The sequence below is a fragment of the Aotus nancymaae genome, unplaced genomic scaffold (assembly GCF_030222135.1).
Source record: "Aotus nancymaae isolate 86718 unplaced genomic scaffold, 86718_ANA_hifiasm-v0.15.2.pri h1tg000021l, whole genome shotgun sequence".
NCBI classification, from domain to species: Eukaryota; Metazoa; Chordata; class Mammalia; order Primates; family Aotidae; genus Aotus; species Aotus nancymaae.
The window spans coordinates 22,652,252-22,669,179 of NW_026988433.1; the positions used below are offsets into that span (position 1 = coordinate 22,652,252).

The 16,928-nt window shown below is 41.1% G+C and overlaps 2 protein-coding genes, 1 non-coding gene and 1 pseudogene across 9 annotated transcripts in view; 3 read left to right on the forward strand and 1 right to left on the reverse strand.

The window, feature by feature from the left end:
* The window catches only part of RAD9B (RAD9 checkpoint clamp component B), a 40,374-nt gene extending 34,626 nt beyond the window's left edge, over nucleotides 1-5,748 (reverse strand). For 2 of the 6 annotated variants that reach the window (XM_012469069.3, XM_064379851.1), the window contains exons 1-4: nucleotides 5,565-5,748; nucleotides 2,675-2,745; nucleotides 1,280-1,435; nucleotides 657-771 (exon numbers count right to left, since the gene is read on the reverse strand). In XM_012469069.3, the coding sequence (XP_012324492.1) occupies nucleotides 657-771; nucleotides 1,280-1,435; nucleotides 2,675-2,745; nucleotides 5,565-5,601 (379 nt within the window). In that variant the 5' untranslated portion in view covers nucleotides 5,602-5,748. The other 4 variants (XM_012469070.3, XM_012469071.3, XM_064379849.1 and 1 more) reach the window with 4 other exon arrangements.
* On the forward strand, nucleotides 2,901-4,345 carry LOC105728803 (folate receptor alpha-like; annotated as a pseudogene).
* A 76-nt stretch (nucleotides 5,749-5,824) lies between the features above and the next one.
* VPS29 (VPS29 retromer complex component) lies at nucleotides 5,825-16,587 on the forward strand. 2 transcript variants are annotated; one of them, XM_012469076.3, is made up of 4 exons: nucleotides 5,825-5,908; nucleotides 11,834-12,025; nucleotides 14,940-15,175; nucleotides 15,998-16,587. In XM_012469076.3, exons 1-4 carry the CDS (start codon nucleotides 5,906-5,908, stop codon nucleotides 16,113-16,115), a joined length of 549 nt encoding a protein of 182 aa, XP_012324499.1. In that variant the 5' UTR covers nucleotides 5,825-5,905; the 3' UTR covers nucleotides 16,116-16,587. The 2 variants fall into 2 exon arrangements, with proteins under 2 accessions (XP_012324499.1, XP_012324497.2); XM_012469074.3 differs by lacking the exon at nucleotides 5,825-5,908 and adding an exon at nucleotides 8,550-8,561.
* LOC135276267 (small nucleolar RNA SNORD50) lies at nucleotides 11,611-11,680 on the forward strand. Its single transcript, XR_010343843.1, has one exon. It is a non-coding gene; the product is annotated as a small nucleolar RNA SNORD50 (small nucleolar RNA).
* Nucleotides 16,588-16,928: the final 341 nt, after the last annotated feature.

Here is a 16,928-nt window from a genome sequence, read left to right on the forward strand (position 1 = left end):
GAGCATTTGTGGTTAAGTCAACACATATAAAACACTCTTAAAAATATCATCAAGCAGCTAGTAAATTTTAGAACAAGCAATCATTTGAATTCACATAGATATCTGAAAAACTTAGGCTGTATGCTGGCAAAGCTTTTGCCACTGACAAGTCAAAAAAGGAATAATTAATACCAATCATCTTACAATAGTTCTACAGTGACAGGTAAGGTAATACTTCAGGCTGGGCGTGGTAGCTCATGCCTGTAATCCCAGCACTTTGGGAGGCTGAGGCAGGCAGATCACCTGAGGTCAGGAGTTTGAGACCAGCCTGGCCAATATGGTGAAACCCTGTCTCTACTAAAACTACAAAAATTAGCTAGGCATGATGGCAGGTGCCTGTAACCCCAGTTACTAGGGAGGCTGAGGCGGGAGAATTGCTTGAACTCTCGAGGTGTAGGTTGCAGTGAGCTGAGATCATACAATTGCACTCCAGCCTGGGCAACCTGTCTCAAATAAATAAATAAATAAAACTTCAAACTGCCCTACTGCTTTACTACCCACACTCTAAGCAATAATGTAATGAGAAGTCTTGACATGAAATCTGAATGTTCTAAACATGAAAACTATTGGGAAAAAAAAAACCCACAACATTTTAAACCACCTTCAGTTACACCTACCGTGTCTATAGAAGAACTGAATAACTACTTTGCATTTATCAGATCTGGTGAATATTTTGCACTTCTCTATATTTCTTTCAAGGGAATTCAGACATCTAAAGATGGGCAAAATTGACTGTAACACAAATATACATATTAAGCACATATTTAACATGGTCAATTCATTTTAAAAACAAAACTATATGCATTCATAAATGAACAGACTTGGCCAGGCGTGGTGGCTCATAGCTGTAATCCCAGCACGTTGGGAGGATGAAGTGGGCAGATCACATGAGGTCAGGAGTTCAAGTCCAGCTTGGCCAACATGGTGAAACCCCATCTCTACCAAAAATACAAAAATTAACTGGGCATGGTGGTGAATGCCTGTAATCCCAGCTACGTGGGAGGCTGAGGCACAAGATCACTTGAAACTAGGAGGTGGAGGTTGCAGTGCCAAGATTATACCACTGCATTCTAGCCTGGGTAACAAAGCAAGACTCTGTCTCTAAATAAATAAATAAAAATAATAAATGAACAGATTTGTCCTGAATGCCATTTAAGCTATTAGGTATAGAATACAGGTTATGTCCTATATAATGAATATTTCTACAGAATAAAAGAAAACCAGAGCCACTTATATTTACCTTCATTCCCAATTGGCATTTTAAATTCAATGTTGTCTCATGTTCGTTTTCATTCATTTTCACTAAAGCTGACCATTGATAATGTTGAAAAAACACAGGAGAGAACAGAACACATCCATACGCCGACCGAGAAGAATTCACAGATCTTAGAGCAAGCTAGAAAAATATGATAAAAACTATTTAGAAGAGGCTGGGCATGGTGGCTCCCATGAACCTGTAATCTGAGCACTTTGGGAATCCAAGGCAGGAGGATGACTTGAAGCCAGGAGTCTGAAACCAGCCTGGGCAACATAACAAGACCCTACCTCTATTTTTTTATTTAAAAAAAAATTAGGGGAAAATAAACTTTCTTTAAATAATAGCTCGATTCAGGAAACTTCATTATGTTTAACAGTTAAATGCGTTCAAATAGGAACAAAGGATGTTAATTATGGACTGCCCTATACAGTCTGAATTTAATTTGCATATGTATATACATATGTGTACACATCTATTATATTGAATACATACATTTGTTAAATCTAAAAGTTTGCATGTTGAAAACATAAAATAGTAAATGCCTACAGGGGCCTTAACATTCTTTCAATTTCCTTTTTACTTTTTTTTTTTTAAACAACCTGTTAGCCAGGCTGGAGTACAGTGGTACCATCAGAGCTCACTGCAGCCTCCAAACACCTTACCTCAACGGATCTTCCCTCCTCAGCCTCCCAAGAAGCTAGGATTACAGGCACATAACACCGCACCCGACTAATTTTTTTTAATTTTTTGTAGAGACAGGTAGGGTCTTGTTTTGTTGCTCAGGCTGGTCTCAAACTCCTGGGCTCAAGTGATCCTCCCATCTCAGCCTCCCAAAGTGCTGGGATTACATTTGTGAACTACCACGCCAAGCCATGGGCCTTAAATCTAATGTGTGAAATGGCAGAAGGCAATATATAAGGGAGTTACAGCATATTGGTGGTCTCACACCATATCTAAGTGGGGAAACCATTACTCAGTTTCAGCCAGCTACTTCCACTTGGGAATGAATGCAGGCCCAAAACTGTCAGGTCTTCTGAATTTTCAAGAGAAGCATGAAAAACTGGACTCTTTCAATTTTAAATGTTAGAAATTATTTCAAATTGAAAAAAACAACACAGTGCAGCCCAATAAAACATTCCTGCAGAACATATCTAGTCTCTTGACTACCAGTTTGTGACTTCTGGTTTAAATGAATTAGGTTTATCTGCATATTTTCACTTTACTATGCTCTAAATGTATTCAGATATGTAAAATAAAGATAAACAGTGAAGGGGATAATTATAATTTCTAGATTTCCTAGTTAACATTCAATCTGGACTGGGATCTTTAAACATCTCCTCTTGCCTCAATACATGGTCTATTAACTTTCTTACTTACACCTTTTTTAGATGGATCTAGCCATAGCTGGTCACTAATTCGTGATAGAGCTTGAACTGCTTTCCCAAATACTATGGAGAAAAAGAAAGGTGATGCTTATATTCTTTCCTTCTAACAACAAATCACAAAACTAGTTCAGCATTCAGAGGACTCAAGATAAATTCATAAAGAACAGTATCTTATAGACTCACTACATCACTTTAATACAGTATAACACCCTGGCAAAATGCCAGACACATTGTAAGGGCTCAATAAATTTGCAGAGTGTCAAAAATGATAAAACTGACTGAAATTCTTCCTTCTATATGTTTACAGTGTTGCATGGAGTTACTGTGGCAAACCGATTTCCATACTAATATATTTTACAACTTGATTTAGATAAATGTATTTGACCCCCCCAAAATTGTGAAAAGAGTACATGGAGAAGATGATTTGAAGCGATTTTTTTTGAGACGGACTTTCGCTCTTGTTACCCAGGCTGGAGTGCAATGGCACAATCTCGGCTCACCGCAACCTCTGCCTCCCGGGTTCAAGCAATTCTCCTGCCTCAGCCTCCTGAGTAGCTGGGACTACAGGCGTGCGCCACCATGCCCAGCTAATTTTTTTGGTATTTTTTAGTAGAGATGGAGTTTCACCTTGTTGACAAGGATGGTCTCGATCTCTTGACCTCGTGATCCACCCGCCTCAGTCTCCCAAAGTCCCGGGATTATAGGCGTGAGCCACCGCGCCCGGCCCTGAAGTGGTTTTAATAGCTCGATAGACAGCGAAGTCACCACAAATCATGAGAGAGAAATTACGGGTATTCAACATTGATCTCTGATGTTTTAGGGTAGCCAGACTTCCCCACCACAAAACACATTTAGGGCTGGAAAACACACTAGTCTGATCCGGTAGGACACTGTTTATGTTTTTTTTTTTTTTTTTTTTTGAGACCGAGTCTCGCTCTGTCACCAGGCTGCAGTGCAATGGCGCAATCTCGAGAAGCCTGAGCCAGACCGACAGCCACCTCCTCTCCCAGTGTCGTCCCTGGAGGAAGAATGCCTGCTGTTCTACCAACACCAGCCAGGAAGCCCACAAGGATGTTTCCTACCTATATAACTTCAACTGGAACTACTGCGGAGAGATGGCACCTGCCTGCAAACGGCATTTCATCCAGGACACCTGCCTCTATGAGTGCTCCCCCAACTTGGGGCCCTGGATTCAGCAGGTGAATCAGAGCTGGCGTAAAGAGCGGGTACTGGACGTGCCCTTGTGCAAAGAGGACTGTGAACAATGGTGGAAAGATGGTGGTACCTCCTACACCTGCAAGAGCAACTGGCACAAGGGCTGGAATTGGACCTCAGGGTCTAACAAGTGCCCGGTGAGAGCTGCCTGCCTATCTTTCCATTTCTACTTCCTCACACCCACTGCTCTGTGCAATGAAATCTGGAGTCACTCCTTCAAGGTCAGCAACTACAGCCGAGGGAGCGGCCGCTGCATCCAGATGTGATTCGACCCAGCCCAGGGCAACCCCAACGAGGAGGTGGCGAGGTTCTATGCTGCGGCCATGAGTGAGGCTGGGCCCTGGGCGCCTGTTCTGTCCTGCTCAGCCTGGGCCTGCTCTGGCTGCTCACCTGACCTCTCCGTTTACCTTCTGATACCTGGACATCCCTGCCCTGTTCAGCCCCATAGCTCCCAACTGTTTGGTTTCTGCTCCATGGTTGGGCCTCTGACAGCTACTTTGAATAAACCAGACACCCCACACAAAAAAAAAAAAAAAAAAAAAAAGGCGCAATCTCGGCTAACTGCAATCTCTGCTAACTGCAACCTCCGCCTCCTGTTTCAAGCAATTCTTCCGCCTCAGCCTACCGAGTAGCTGGGACAAGCATGCACCGCCACGCCCGGCTAATTTTTTTTTTTTGTATTTTTTTTTTTTTAGTAGAGACGGGGTTTCGCCACGTTGGCCAGAATTGTTTCGATCTCTTGACCTCATGATCTGCCCGCCTCGGCCTTGCAAAGTGCCGAGATTTTAGCCGTGAGTTTTTTTTTTTTTTTTTTTTTTAAATTTGAGACAGTGTCTCACTCTGACACCTGGGCTGAGTGCAGTGGTGCGAGCTCAGCTCACTGCAGCCTCGACCTCCCTGGCTCAAGCGGATTCTCTCGCCTCAGGCTCCTTAGTAGCTGGAATTACAGGCGCCCACCACCGCGCCCGGCTAACTTTTGTATTTTTAGTAGAGGCGGGGGGGTTCGTCATGTTGGCCAGGCTGGTCTCGAACTCCTGACCTCAGGTGATTCACCCTCCTTGGCCTCCCAAAGTGCTGGGATTCCAGGCGTGAGCCACTACTCCCGGCCAAACTTCCATTTTGGACGCGCCGTTTACAATACTAATAGTTCTTGTCCATTCCATCTATTACAGGGCTCTTTACATGCATTTCTATTTCATTACCTCCAAACTGTGACGAAAGTGCGGTCATTACCCCCATTTCCGTTTTGGAAACTAAGCCAAAAAGACATTTAGTGACTTTTCCAAAAAGGGTAGAATTTGAAAAAAAAAAAAAAAACAAAAAAAAACAGGTAATGCTTTTCTCTCAGCACAAAAATACTTTACTGTCCAAGCATTATTTTTTTCTCCCAACTCCTCCCCATGCAGTCCTCAGCATCCTGAGTTTGCGGCCCGATGGTCCAACCGTATCTTCTGGACACTACCCATATTACATCTGCGTTTAAGCGGGAGCTCTCATCCTCCCCTTAGAAGCTAACAGAACCTTGAGTGAGTGGGGCTGTGGCCAGGGCACGTGTCCTCAGTCCTTGTGCATAAAGGCAAAGAGGAAAAATTAGACGATGGTAGGGACGACCTATTTACGTCTGCTTTTCTCTCTGCACATGGGAAGACAACAAACGGCGCTCCAACCTTTCGCTTGACTGCCGCTCATCACGCACTTCAGCATGGCTGCCAACCGTCCTAAAAACCAGGCTCGGAAAGCGCGCCTCAGTTCGACGACCCAGGTGCCCGGATGTGGCCCGCGCTTTTCAAAGCTTCGCGATCTGGTCTCTCCACCGTACCACCCCGCCTCCACGAGTTCCCAAAGCGCAGGTTCACTTTACGGCGGGGAAGAGCCCTTACGAGCCCCCGTACGGCAGTTTCTGTCGCCCTCTGCTCTCATTGGTTGCGGGCGAAGTGGGCGGGTCGCCGAAGAGCCTGAGGAAGAGGGCGGCGGCGGTTGTGGTGACTGAGCGGAGCCTGGTGACAGGATGGTGAGGGCTGCAGCTGCGGCGACCGAGGCTTGGCTCTAGGCTGGAGTGCTGCGTTGTTGGGAGCTGCGGGTAGTCCCAGGACGAGGGATTGGGAGATCCCGGAGGCCTCGGCGGCAGGGCCGAGGCGCTGGCCTGGGGAAGGCCCAGGAAGTGGGCTAGGGAAGGAAGGGAGCGGTCACCTCTGGGTGCGGCCGGCCTAGGTCTCCTATGCCGGCCCCAAGGGGCCAGAGGCCATCCAAGGGGTAAAAAGGCCGCTCTAAGCTGCCCGACATGTCACGAGACCTGCTCGCCGGAGCCAGGAAAGGCCTTTGGTCCCATACCTCGAGTATTCCGGCGATAGGGGCACCGTCCTCCTCCGTTTCCAGAGGTTTCCTACTCCTTTCCCGCAAAAAGTACCTCCGCTGATTGGGGTGTAGTGGTTACCACCCACCATGTGGCGGAACCTGGCCTCTCGGATGCAGAACGGGAAGTAGCGAGCAGAATTCCTTACCCGTTTAAGTTTGCCATGTAGGGAAAGGGAATAAACGACCCTCTTCGCCCCTGAAATAGCATGCAGCTGCCATTGAAAGGAGCAAGTGTGCTCTCAGAGGGCGGGATTTGGCGCTTGCAATTGCTGGAACTACTTTTTTCCACGGGTTGCTACATCCCTTTAGGGTAGGATTCCTTAATGATCTGTGAACTTAAAATTGTTGGGAAATTTTTGTGAATATACACATTTTTTTGGAGGGAGTGCCGGTGTTGACTTTCCTAGTCTCCCCTAGTCACCTTCAAGCAATCACCCTTTCACCCACAGTAGGTTGCTACTCCTCAGACTTTCCTACCTAAAAAGTTGGGGCCTCCACTAGAAAGGACTCATATTTGTAATCTTTTTTTTTTTTTCGAAATGGAGTCTCGCTCTGTCGTCCAGGCTGGAGTGCAGTGGCGCAATCCTGGCTCACTGCAACCTCCACATCCCGTGTTCAAGCTCTAGCTCCTGCTTCAGCTTCCCGAGTACCTGAGATTACAAGCACCCGCCACCACACCCGGCTAAATTTTTGTATTTTTAGTAGAGACGGGGTTTCACCATGTTGGTCAGGCTGATCTCGAACTCCTGACTTCAGGTGATCCACCCACCTCCGCCTCCTGAAGTGCTGGGATTACAGGTGTGAGCCACCGTGCCCGGCCTATAATCGTATTTTCAAAGGTGCCTTTGACTAAAAAGGCAATTTCCATTTCAATTGTTGTATAAAATAAATGTAATCATATTTTCAAAGGTGCCTTTGACTCTAAAAGGCAATTTCCATTTCAGTTGTTGTATAAAATAAATGTAATCATATTTTCAAAGGTGCCTTTGACTCTAAAAGGCAATTTCCATTTCAGTTATTTGAAATGGAACTGTGATTATCATGATATTTGTGTTGATGGAGGTTGGCTGTAGAGGAACATTTATAATTTCCACTTCAGTTATTTGAAATGGAGCTGTGATTATCTTGATATTTGTGTTGATGGAGGTTGGCTGTAGAGGGACGTTTATCTCTGATAAGCATTTATTGCATTCTTTTTTCTTTTTACAAGGAAACCAAAGAAGCCATGCATTTTTAAGATTATTACTATTGCATGACACACAGTCTTTTCAAGAGAAGACTTACAGATATGGCAGCCAAAGATTATGGTGCATGCTTCTTTAAAATCTTTAATCTCACTTTTAATTTTTGCTTCTAAACAGACTCCAATTTAAAGTAATTCAGTTTACAGTAATTTTGAGACACCTATCCATGGGAGAAGACATAATTATTTGCAATGATTTCAAAATATTAATGTTTCTCAAGTTGTTTTGAGAGGTGAACCCTCTTACTTAGGGTAGTTGTACTGGAACATCATTTTTCATATGAAATAGAACTGGGAAAAAATTTAGCATTCGCCAATTCTTTTATGATAGAAAGCATTTTACTTGGCAAAGGATACAGATGTTCAACACTCAGTACAGTGTCCAGAGTGTGGGTAGCAAATTCAGGTGTGAGAAAGGTCCAGTTTTAACTGGATAAATGTGTTTGTTTTTATTATTTTGTCTTCACTTTTAGTTGATTTGTTCATCACTTGATAATGTATTCATGGTGCTATGTTGCATCAGCTACAAAAAATAACCCAGCTGCAGCGTAATTTTCCAGCTACTAGAATTTTGAATGTAAGATAATTAAAATCCGTATACTTGAGGAATAATTAGACCCTAAGAATCCAGAAAATGTTAGCCTTTAAGCTATTACTGACAAATTTTCCAAAGTGTCTGTAGAAATCTAAATTCATTATTTTATAAAACCTTATAAAAATCTAAACAGAATGGAAAGCAAAAGAGATGGAAGTCGATATACAGATCAAGATTAGGAAAAGTAGAAGAAATTGACAAGGCAAATTTATTAAAAAGTGTGTGTGTGTTGTATTTAAAAATACAGCAAATGTTTCTTTTGGTATTGTTTTGAGCACAGCTGATTTTTAACATTTTCTTTCATAACACTCAGAAATCATTAACAATTGTTTGCTCATTCAGAATGGGTTTTTTGTTCTTTTTTGTTTCTTTACGTTGCTTTCTTTTAACATTGGTCGTGTTTCACCCTTTTTTTTTTCATCCCCCCCTGTCTACAATCAACTTCTTCATTCCACTAAGGCTGGGCACAGAGTAAGTTTCTTCACTTAGCTCCTACTAACAATGGTGGTTGGGTGGCTGACTACTGACTGGATTTCTCACTCTTTTAAAGTCTGTTGAGAGGAAGTAACTAATTTCCATGCTTTGATTGGGTTGGTTCTTTATTTGAATTTAATGAGACTGCCACTTCCAGGATCTTTTTTTTTTTGAGATGGAGTTTTGCTCTGTTGCCCAGGCTGGAATGCAGTGGTACCATCTGGGCTCACTGCAACCTCCACCTCCCGGGTTCAAGCGATTCCCCTGCCTCAGCCTCCCGAATAGCTGGGAGTACAGGCGCAGGCCACCATGCCCAGCTTTTTTTATATTTTAGTAGAGGTGGGGTTTCACCATGTTGGCCAAGATGGTCTTGATCTCCTGACCTCATGATATGCCCACCTCAGCCTCCCAAAGTGCTGGGATTACAGGCATGAGCTACCGCATCCAGCCTTTTTTTTTTTTTTGAGACAGAGTCTTAACTCTGTAGCCCATACTGCAGTGCAGTGGTGCAATCTCGGCTCACTGCAACCTCTGCCTCCCGGGTTCAAGCAATTCTACCGCCTCAGCCTCCTAAGTAGCTGGGATTACAGGGATGTGCCACCATGCTAGGCTAATTACAGGGTTTCACCATGTTGGTCAGGCTGGTTCCGAACTCATGGCCCCGTGATCCTCCCACCTTGGCCTCCCAAAGTGCTGGGATTATAGGTGTGAGCCACCGCGCCTGGCCAGGATCTTTTGCTTTCTTAAAGGACTTTCTAATCTATGTCTATCCCAATTTGTCAAAGCGTGGAATTTGGGCAGGGACATGCCTCAAAGTATGACACATGTTTTGTGACACTACTTTCCCATAACTTTGTCATCAGCAGGAAACCAGAGGATTCTGTCCTAGTAAGGATCCCTACTAATTTGAAATCATTTGTGTGTGATCATTCATACAGTTGTATCTTTAGATTGCTGATAGTCTTGAGTATACTTGGGGAAAATCCACAGTACTTTATAGAATTAGGTCATCAATCATTATAAAGTACCACGTCTTACTAATGTTCTTATTAATGTTCTTTCTGGTACATTCAGATTGAACAGTTCATTCATTATTAGTACCAAATATTTTCAACCTGTTGTAGACGTATACCCTTTTATGAGTTTGGGGTGGTGGTTGTTGTTCTCCTTTTTTTAAATATAGAAATCTATTATTTTTACCTTTTTCTCAAACCCAGCTTCCCATACTAACTATGTACTTCAATCCATATCAGAAGGAATTCCCCTCTAAAATGAAGATTGTTCTATATCCAGGTACTTTTATGTTGATTACCAGTGAGGGTGGAAACTTCATAGTGGTTTTTAGTTTTACAGAGGGTTTGTCCACTGAGATCTACATTGAAACAATATAGGCATAGAACAGATACCTGCTGAAACTCATCTTTATGAAGAAGAATCTTATTTAACAATTTAAAGTTTGCTAATTTTATAACCTTGTGTTACTTTGAGATTACAAGCTATGTCCTGATAATTCTGTGTCCTGATAATAGTTCCTTTTCTTTGCAATAATTTTAATTTTTCTTGCAAGATGAATCAAGCTTCTTTTGGTAATAATTTTAATTTCACACATTTTGGGTTTTTTAAAATTAATTTTCATTTACAAAGTCTGCGGTGGCAAAATTATTTGTTTTATCCTATTAGCTATTTAATGATTTCTTTGATAATATTAAAGAATAGACAACTTTTGAAAGTAGTTAAAGGGCATGTACATTTATGGGTGGAATGTCTGTAAAGGAAAACATCTTGTATAGAATGAAGGTGCTTATACTGATCAACATAAAGAAATTGATTACATTGTCCTTTGGAGGACAGATTTTTTTTTTTTTGAGACTGAGTCTTACTCTGTCGCCCAGTCCCGAGTGCCAGTGGCACCATCACCATCTCAGCTCACTGCAACCTCCACCTCCTGGGTTCAAGTGATTCTCCTGCCTCAGACTCCTGAGTAGCTGGGATAACAAGCACCTGCCACCACACCCAGCTAACTTTTGTATTTCTTTTTTTTCTTTTTTTAAAATAAAAACAGGGTTTCACTATGTTGGCCAGGCTGGTCTCGAACTCCTGATTGCATGTGATCTGCCTGCATCAGCCTCTCAATATGCTGGGATTACAGGTGTGAGCCACTGCGCTCGGCCAGACAGAAACTATTTTTAAATGATGTTTCTAACAGTATTCTGTTAAATGGCTAAATTAATGTTGTTTCTCAAATCTTGAAATTTTTAAATAATAAAATTTTACAGGGTTGGGGTTTATATTCTTTTATATTTCATAGCAAAATTTCCTTTTGTCATCTGAGACTAATTTGCAACTCTAAACCACCTTATGCTAAATTTATCACTTACTTAGCTGATCTCTTTTTTGTTTTAATGCTCTCGTGTACATGAAAGATTATGAAAAGATATTTTTTTAAGTTGGGTAACTATACCAAGGGTACGTGAGCAGTTTAATCCAGACCATAAAAATATGACAGTGAAGACTTCTAATAATCAAGGAAAGTAAAGATATCAAGGAAAGTAAAGATATCAAAGATTATAATTCAAAAGCACACCTTTACCTAATGAAACTGAAACACAGGCTGTTTGTATATCTCTATAATGTATACCTAATAGTTTGAGGTAACAAACATGCCAAATTTTCGCTATTATACTTCCAAATAGTTGTCAATCTAGTACACATAAATTACAGAAATAATTTTTTTTCTTTATTAACAATTCCCTTTAATAATGTTTCTGGGATTAATCATTTTCATATTACAACTGCAGAAATATGAATTACCATATCAGTCTTTAAAAATGCCACATTCCATAGGGCCCAGTAGTATACTTTTCATTTTATAATTTTTAAAATTCAGTGTATTCATAGATCTCTAAATCACTTTAGAATGTTTGATTTCATTCTTGGTAAATAGAATGATTACCTGTATTATATATACACAACTGTTTATAACAAAATAAGATTGATTTAGAACAAAGTACATTACTATATGTATGTCTGTTTAAATTGTCATGATACACAATGATGAAACCTATCTGAAAGCTGATAACCTGAAGAAAAATATGTACAGATTCAGCTTCTGAGATTAAATAAATAGTCATGATAGGAACTTTATGAATAATTTGTTCTGTGGGATTCGGGATCTTTTATAAGACTTAAAAGGGAGCTTACAGTTGGAGACTATTTTGTTTTTACATTATGTTTAACATTATGCTTTATCTTACCTTAACACTTTAAAGTTGGTGTTGGTATTAGGAGATCTGCACATCCCACACCGGTGCAACAGTTTGCCGGCTAAATTCAAAAAACTCCTGGTGCCAGGAAAAATTCAGCACATTCTCTGCACAGGAAACCTTTGCACCAAAGAGAGTTATGACTATCTCAAGACTCTGGCTGGTGATGTTCATATTGTGAGAGGAGACTTCGATGAGGTGATGTATAATGTATTTCCCTTTCCCTCCTAAAATATCTCCCATTCTTGATTCTTACTTATAATAAGCTTTATCATTAGACCAAGAGTTCTCAACTGGTAAGGTCTTTTTTATTTTTTATTTTTTTTCATTTTTCTTTTCCAAATGTAAAATTACTATTCATGCCCCTCCCTTGCTATTTGGAAATCACTGATTTAGACTACCTAGTAAACATGTTAAATACTTATTCTTACTAAATAGATACTGAATAAAAGTGGCTTTGTTACTGTTTTTGGCTGTCATTTAGATTATAAAGTTTTTTTTTGTTGTTTTGTTTTGTTTTGTTTTTTTTGAGATGGAGTCTTGCTCTGTCGCCCAGGCCTGGAGTACAGTGGCAAAATCTTGGCTCACTGCAACCTCCACCTCAGGTTCAAGTGATTCTCCTGCCTAACCTCCTGAATAGCTGAGACTATAGGCACACGCCACCACGCCCAGCTAATTTTTTGTATTTTTAGTAGAGATGGGGTTTTGCCATGTTGGCAAGACTGGTCTCAAACTCTTGACCTCAGGTGATCCTCCTGCCTCAGCCTCCCAAATTGCTGGGATTACAGACATGAACCACTGTGTCCAGCCAAGTTTATAAAGTTTTTGTTAGGAACTTTTCACTGCCATTACCTCTACTACTTTATTCCAAGCCACCGTATCATTTTCTTGTATTCCAACTTCCTAATTCTACCCTTGCTCCTTACAGTTTATTCTCCAGCTAGCAACCAGAGTGATCCTTTTTAAGTGAAGTAAGATCACACTAATTCTCTGCTGGCAACCCTCCTGTGGCTTCGTTTCTCAAGGGTTAACTTTATAGGGGATGAGGGAGTTTTGAAGAAGTGATAGAGCTGCTCTGTATCTTCCATGTGGCAGTGCTTATACAGCTATGTGCATTTGTCAAAACCCATCATACAATACATGAAAAAGTATGATTTGCCAGGTGTGGTGGCTCACGCTTGTAATCCCAGCACTTTGGGAGGCCAAGGCTAGCAGATCACCTGAGGTTGGGAGTTCAAGACCAGCCTGACCAACATGGAGAAAAAAACCCCGTCTCTACTAAAAATACAAAATTAGCCAGGCATGGTGGTGCATGCCTGTAATCCCAGCTACTTGGGAGGCTGAGGCAGGAGAATCACTTGAACCTGGGAGGTGGAGGTTGCAGTGAGCCGAGATTGCACCATTGCACTCCTGCCTGGGCAACAAGAGCAAAACTTCATCTCAAAAAAAAAAAAAAGAAAAAGTATGATTTTACTGTGTGTAAATTATGCCTCAATAAACCTGACTTTAAAGAAAAAAAGGAGGCCGGGCGTGGTGGCTCACACCTGTAATCCAAGCACTTTGGAGGCCAAGGCAGGCAGATCACCTGAGGTCGGGAGTTCAAGACCAGCCTGACCAACGTGGTGAAACCCCGTCTTAAGAAAAAAAGGAGCTCTGGAGTTCCCATTAGTTAATAATAGAATTTTTGGCAGATTACTTCCCCTTTCTGATCCTTAGTAAATATGGCTGAAATGGATGATTTATTTATTTTCAGATGGAATCTTGCTCTGTAGCCAGGCTGGAGTGCAGTGGCGCAATCTCTGCTCACTGCAACCTCCGCTTCCTGGGTTCAAGTGATTCTCCTGCTTCAGCCTCCTGAGCAGCTGGGACTACAGGCACACACCACCATGCCCAGCTAATTTTTCTATTTTTAGTAGAGTTGGGGTTTTACCATGTTGGCCAGCATGGTCTCGATCTTTTGACCTCGTGATCCACCTTCCTCAGCCTCCCAAAGTGCTGGGATTACAGGCGTGAGCCACTGCACCCAGCCTGGAATGGATGTTTTAAGACACTTGCCAGTGCCAACATTGTATGATGTCACATAATCCTGATTCTACTTTGAAAATTTTATTTTGTTTTTCTGGGAATATATAGAAGCTTTTCATAAATTAAACTTGGTTGGTGTTTTTTAATGGGGTTCCTTAAACCTAACTGAAGGAGCATACTGTTTTTGGATAAATTAAAGGTGACATGGAGGTGAAAGATGAGGAGATAAAAGGAAAGGACAACCAACCTCTTTGTGCCTGTTTCGTCATCCATAAAGTGGGAATCATAATAGAACCTTCTAGGATTGTTTGTATTAAGTTGATATTTGTAAAACCTCTACAGTAGTGCCTGGCTCATACTAAGTACTATATCAGTATTAGCTCTCATTATTTTAAGCCATCTATAAAACTATTAAACTATTAAGGCTATATTAAGCTATAATTTGAACACACCTTAACTTACACGCCTTAGGTAAAGGAAAATCACAAGTTTTCAGGGAATAATTATTCTTTACAGCATGCACAAAAGAACCCATATTCTTTAGAAATAAACACAGTAAAGGGATTGCATGATAAATTCCAGTTTATATTGAGTAAGTTATGTTTTAAATATAGTTGCAGCTTTAGAGACTGAGAAGAAATAAAATATTTATAAATGTGGGCTGGGCACAGTGGCTCACACCTATAATCCTAGAACTTTGGGAGGCCAAGGCAGGTGGATCACTGGAGGTCAGGAGTTCAAAACCAGCCTGGCCAACATGCTGAGACTCTGTCTCTATTAAAAATAGAAAAAAATTAGCTGTGCATGGTGGTGGGCGCCTGTGATCCCAGCTGCCTGGGAGGCTGACGCAGGAGAATTGCTTGAACCTGGAAGGTGGAGGTTGCAGTAAGCTGAGATCCTGCTACTGCACTCCATCCTGGGAGACAGAGCAAGACTCCATCTCAAAAAAAAAAAAAATTATAAATGTGTATGTTGTGGAGCACTACATCAAAACATCATATGAGATTGAATGTTTAAGCAAACTGACATTTTTAAAATACCAGCATCTCTAAAATACATATTTTCTTATGTCTCTTTCTTTCATTAGAATCTGAATTATCCAGAACAAAAAGTTGTAACTGTTGGACAGTTCAAAATTGGTCTGATCCATGGACATCAAGTTATTCCTTGGGGAGATATGGCCAGCTTAGCTCTGTTGCAGAGGCAGTTTGATGTGGACATTCTTATCTCGGGACACACACACAAATTTGAAGCATTTGAGCATGAAAATAAATTCTACATTAACCCAGGTTCTGCCACTGGGGCATATAATGCCTTAGAAACGTGAGTAGTATAGAATTTGGGAATTTGGGGGCTTTAGTAAAGTAATTGCATGTATGACATTTCATAAAAGAAATGTTTCTGGGCACAGTGGCTCATACCTGTAATACCAGCACTTGGGAGGCCGGAGCAGACTGCTTGAGCCCAGGAGTTTGAGACCAGCCTAGACAATATGATGAGACCCTGTCTCTACAAAAAAAAATTTTAATTAGCTGGGTGTGGTGATGTATACCTGTGATCCCAGCTACTCAGAAGATTGAGATGGGATGATCACTTGAGCCCAGGAGGTTGAGACTGCAGTGAGCCACGTTGGAGGCTCTCTACTCCAGCTGGGGTGACAAAACGAGACACTCAAAAAAAAAAAAGGTAAAAATAAATGTGACCTTTTTGAGACAAAGAGTCTTGCTCTGTCACCTAGGCTGCAGTGCACTGGTACGATCTTGGCTCATGGCAACCTCTTGTCTCCCAGATTCAAGTGATTCTCATGCTCAGTCTCCCAAGTAGCCAGGATTATAGGCACCCACCACCACACCTGGCTAATTATTGTAATTTTGGTAGAGACAAGGTTTCACCATGTTAGCCAGACTGGTCTTGAATGCCTGACCTCAGGTGATCCACCCACCTCAGCCTCCCAAAGTGCTGGGATTGCAGGCGTCCTGGCCACATGTGACTATTTAAATAAATCTAGCCATTTTGGTAGTCTTCTTTTGGTAACTGTTCATGTGACATGTAACAGATTTCTCTTTGAATCCAAATTATCATCTTAAATTTATGTGCTGCTGCTTTGTGGTACAAAACACTGACATTATTTGTTTTTTCTTCTAGAAACATTATTCCATCATTTGTGTTGATGGATATCCAGGCTTCTACAGTGGTCACCTATGTGTATCAGCTAATTGGAGATGATGTGAAAGTAGAACGAATCGAATACAAAAAATCTTAAAGCCAGGCCTGTCTTGATGATTTTTTTGCATTGTCCTGTTGAAATCAAGTAATTAAACATTTACGAGCCACAAAATTGTATCACCTTTATAATATTTTGCAGTAAAATATACCATCTTCGCTGTTAATACATAATTGCTCTAAGCTTCCTGTAAACTATAAGAATACATTTAGTTTACAGTATATGGATTCTGTGAAAAAATGTCCATGACACAGTAACGTCACTTGTTAAGAAAAATTTATCCTTGTAAATATCTTCAAAGTTGATATTTGGAACTTTATTCCAAAAGTAGTGCATGTGGAGAAAGAATCTAGACTTTCTTGTATACATTATTTTTCTCTTCTCCAGTAATAAACAATTACCTTTCATTTATATTTTCTTGATAACCTGATGTTTAATTTTAAAAAACATAAAAATGAGAAACCAAGTGAAACTACATATGTAAATACTGAAGTAAAGTAGATGAGATGACTTTTCAGAGCTCTTTTCTCTTACACTATGTCATAATGTTGAATTCAGATTTTATTTGCTAAATAATATACCATATCGACATTAAATTAGCAGTGATTCTTCAAACTGTTACTACTCCCATTTTTCAAGGTTTAATAACATTTTTAAAAATACAAGTTTAGGGGCAGGCTCACATCCATAATCCCAGCACTTTGGGAGGCCGAGGCGGGCAGATCTCCTGAGGTCAGGAGTTCAAGACCAGCCTGGCTAACGTGGTGAAACCCTTTCTCTACTAAAAATACAAAATTAGGCATGGTAGCATGTGCCTGTAATCCCAGCTACTCGGGAGGCTGAGGCAGGATA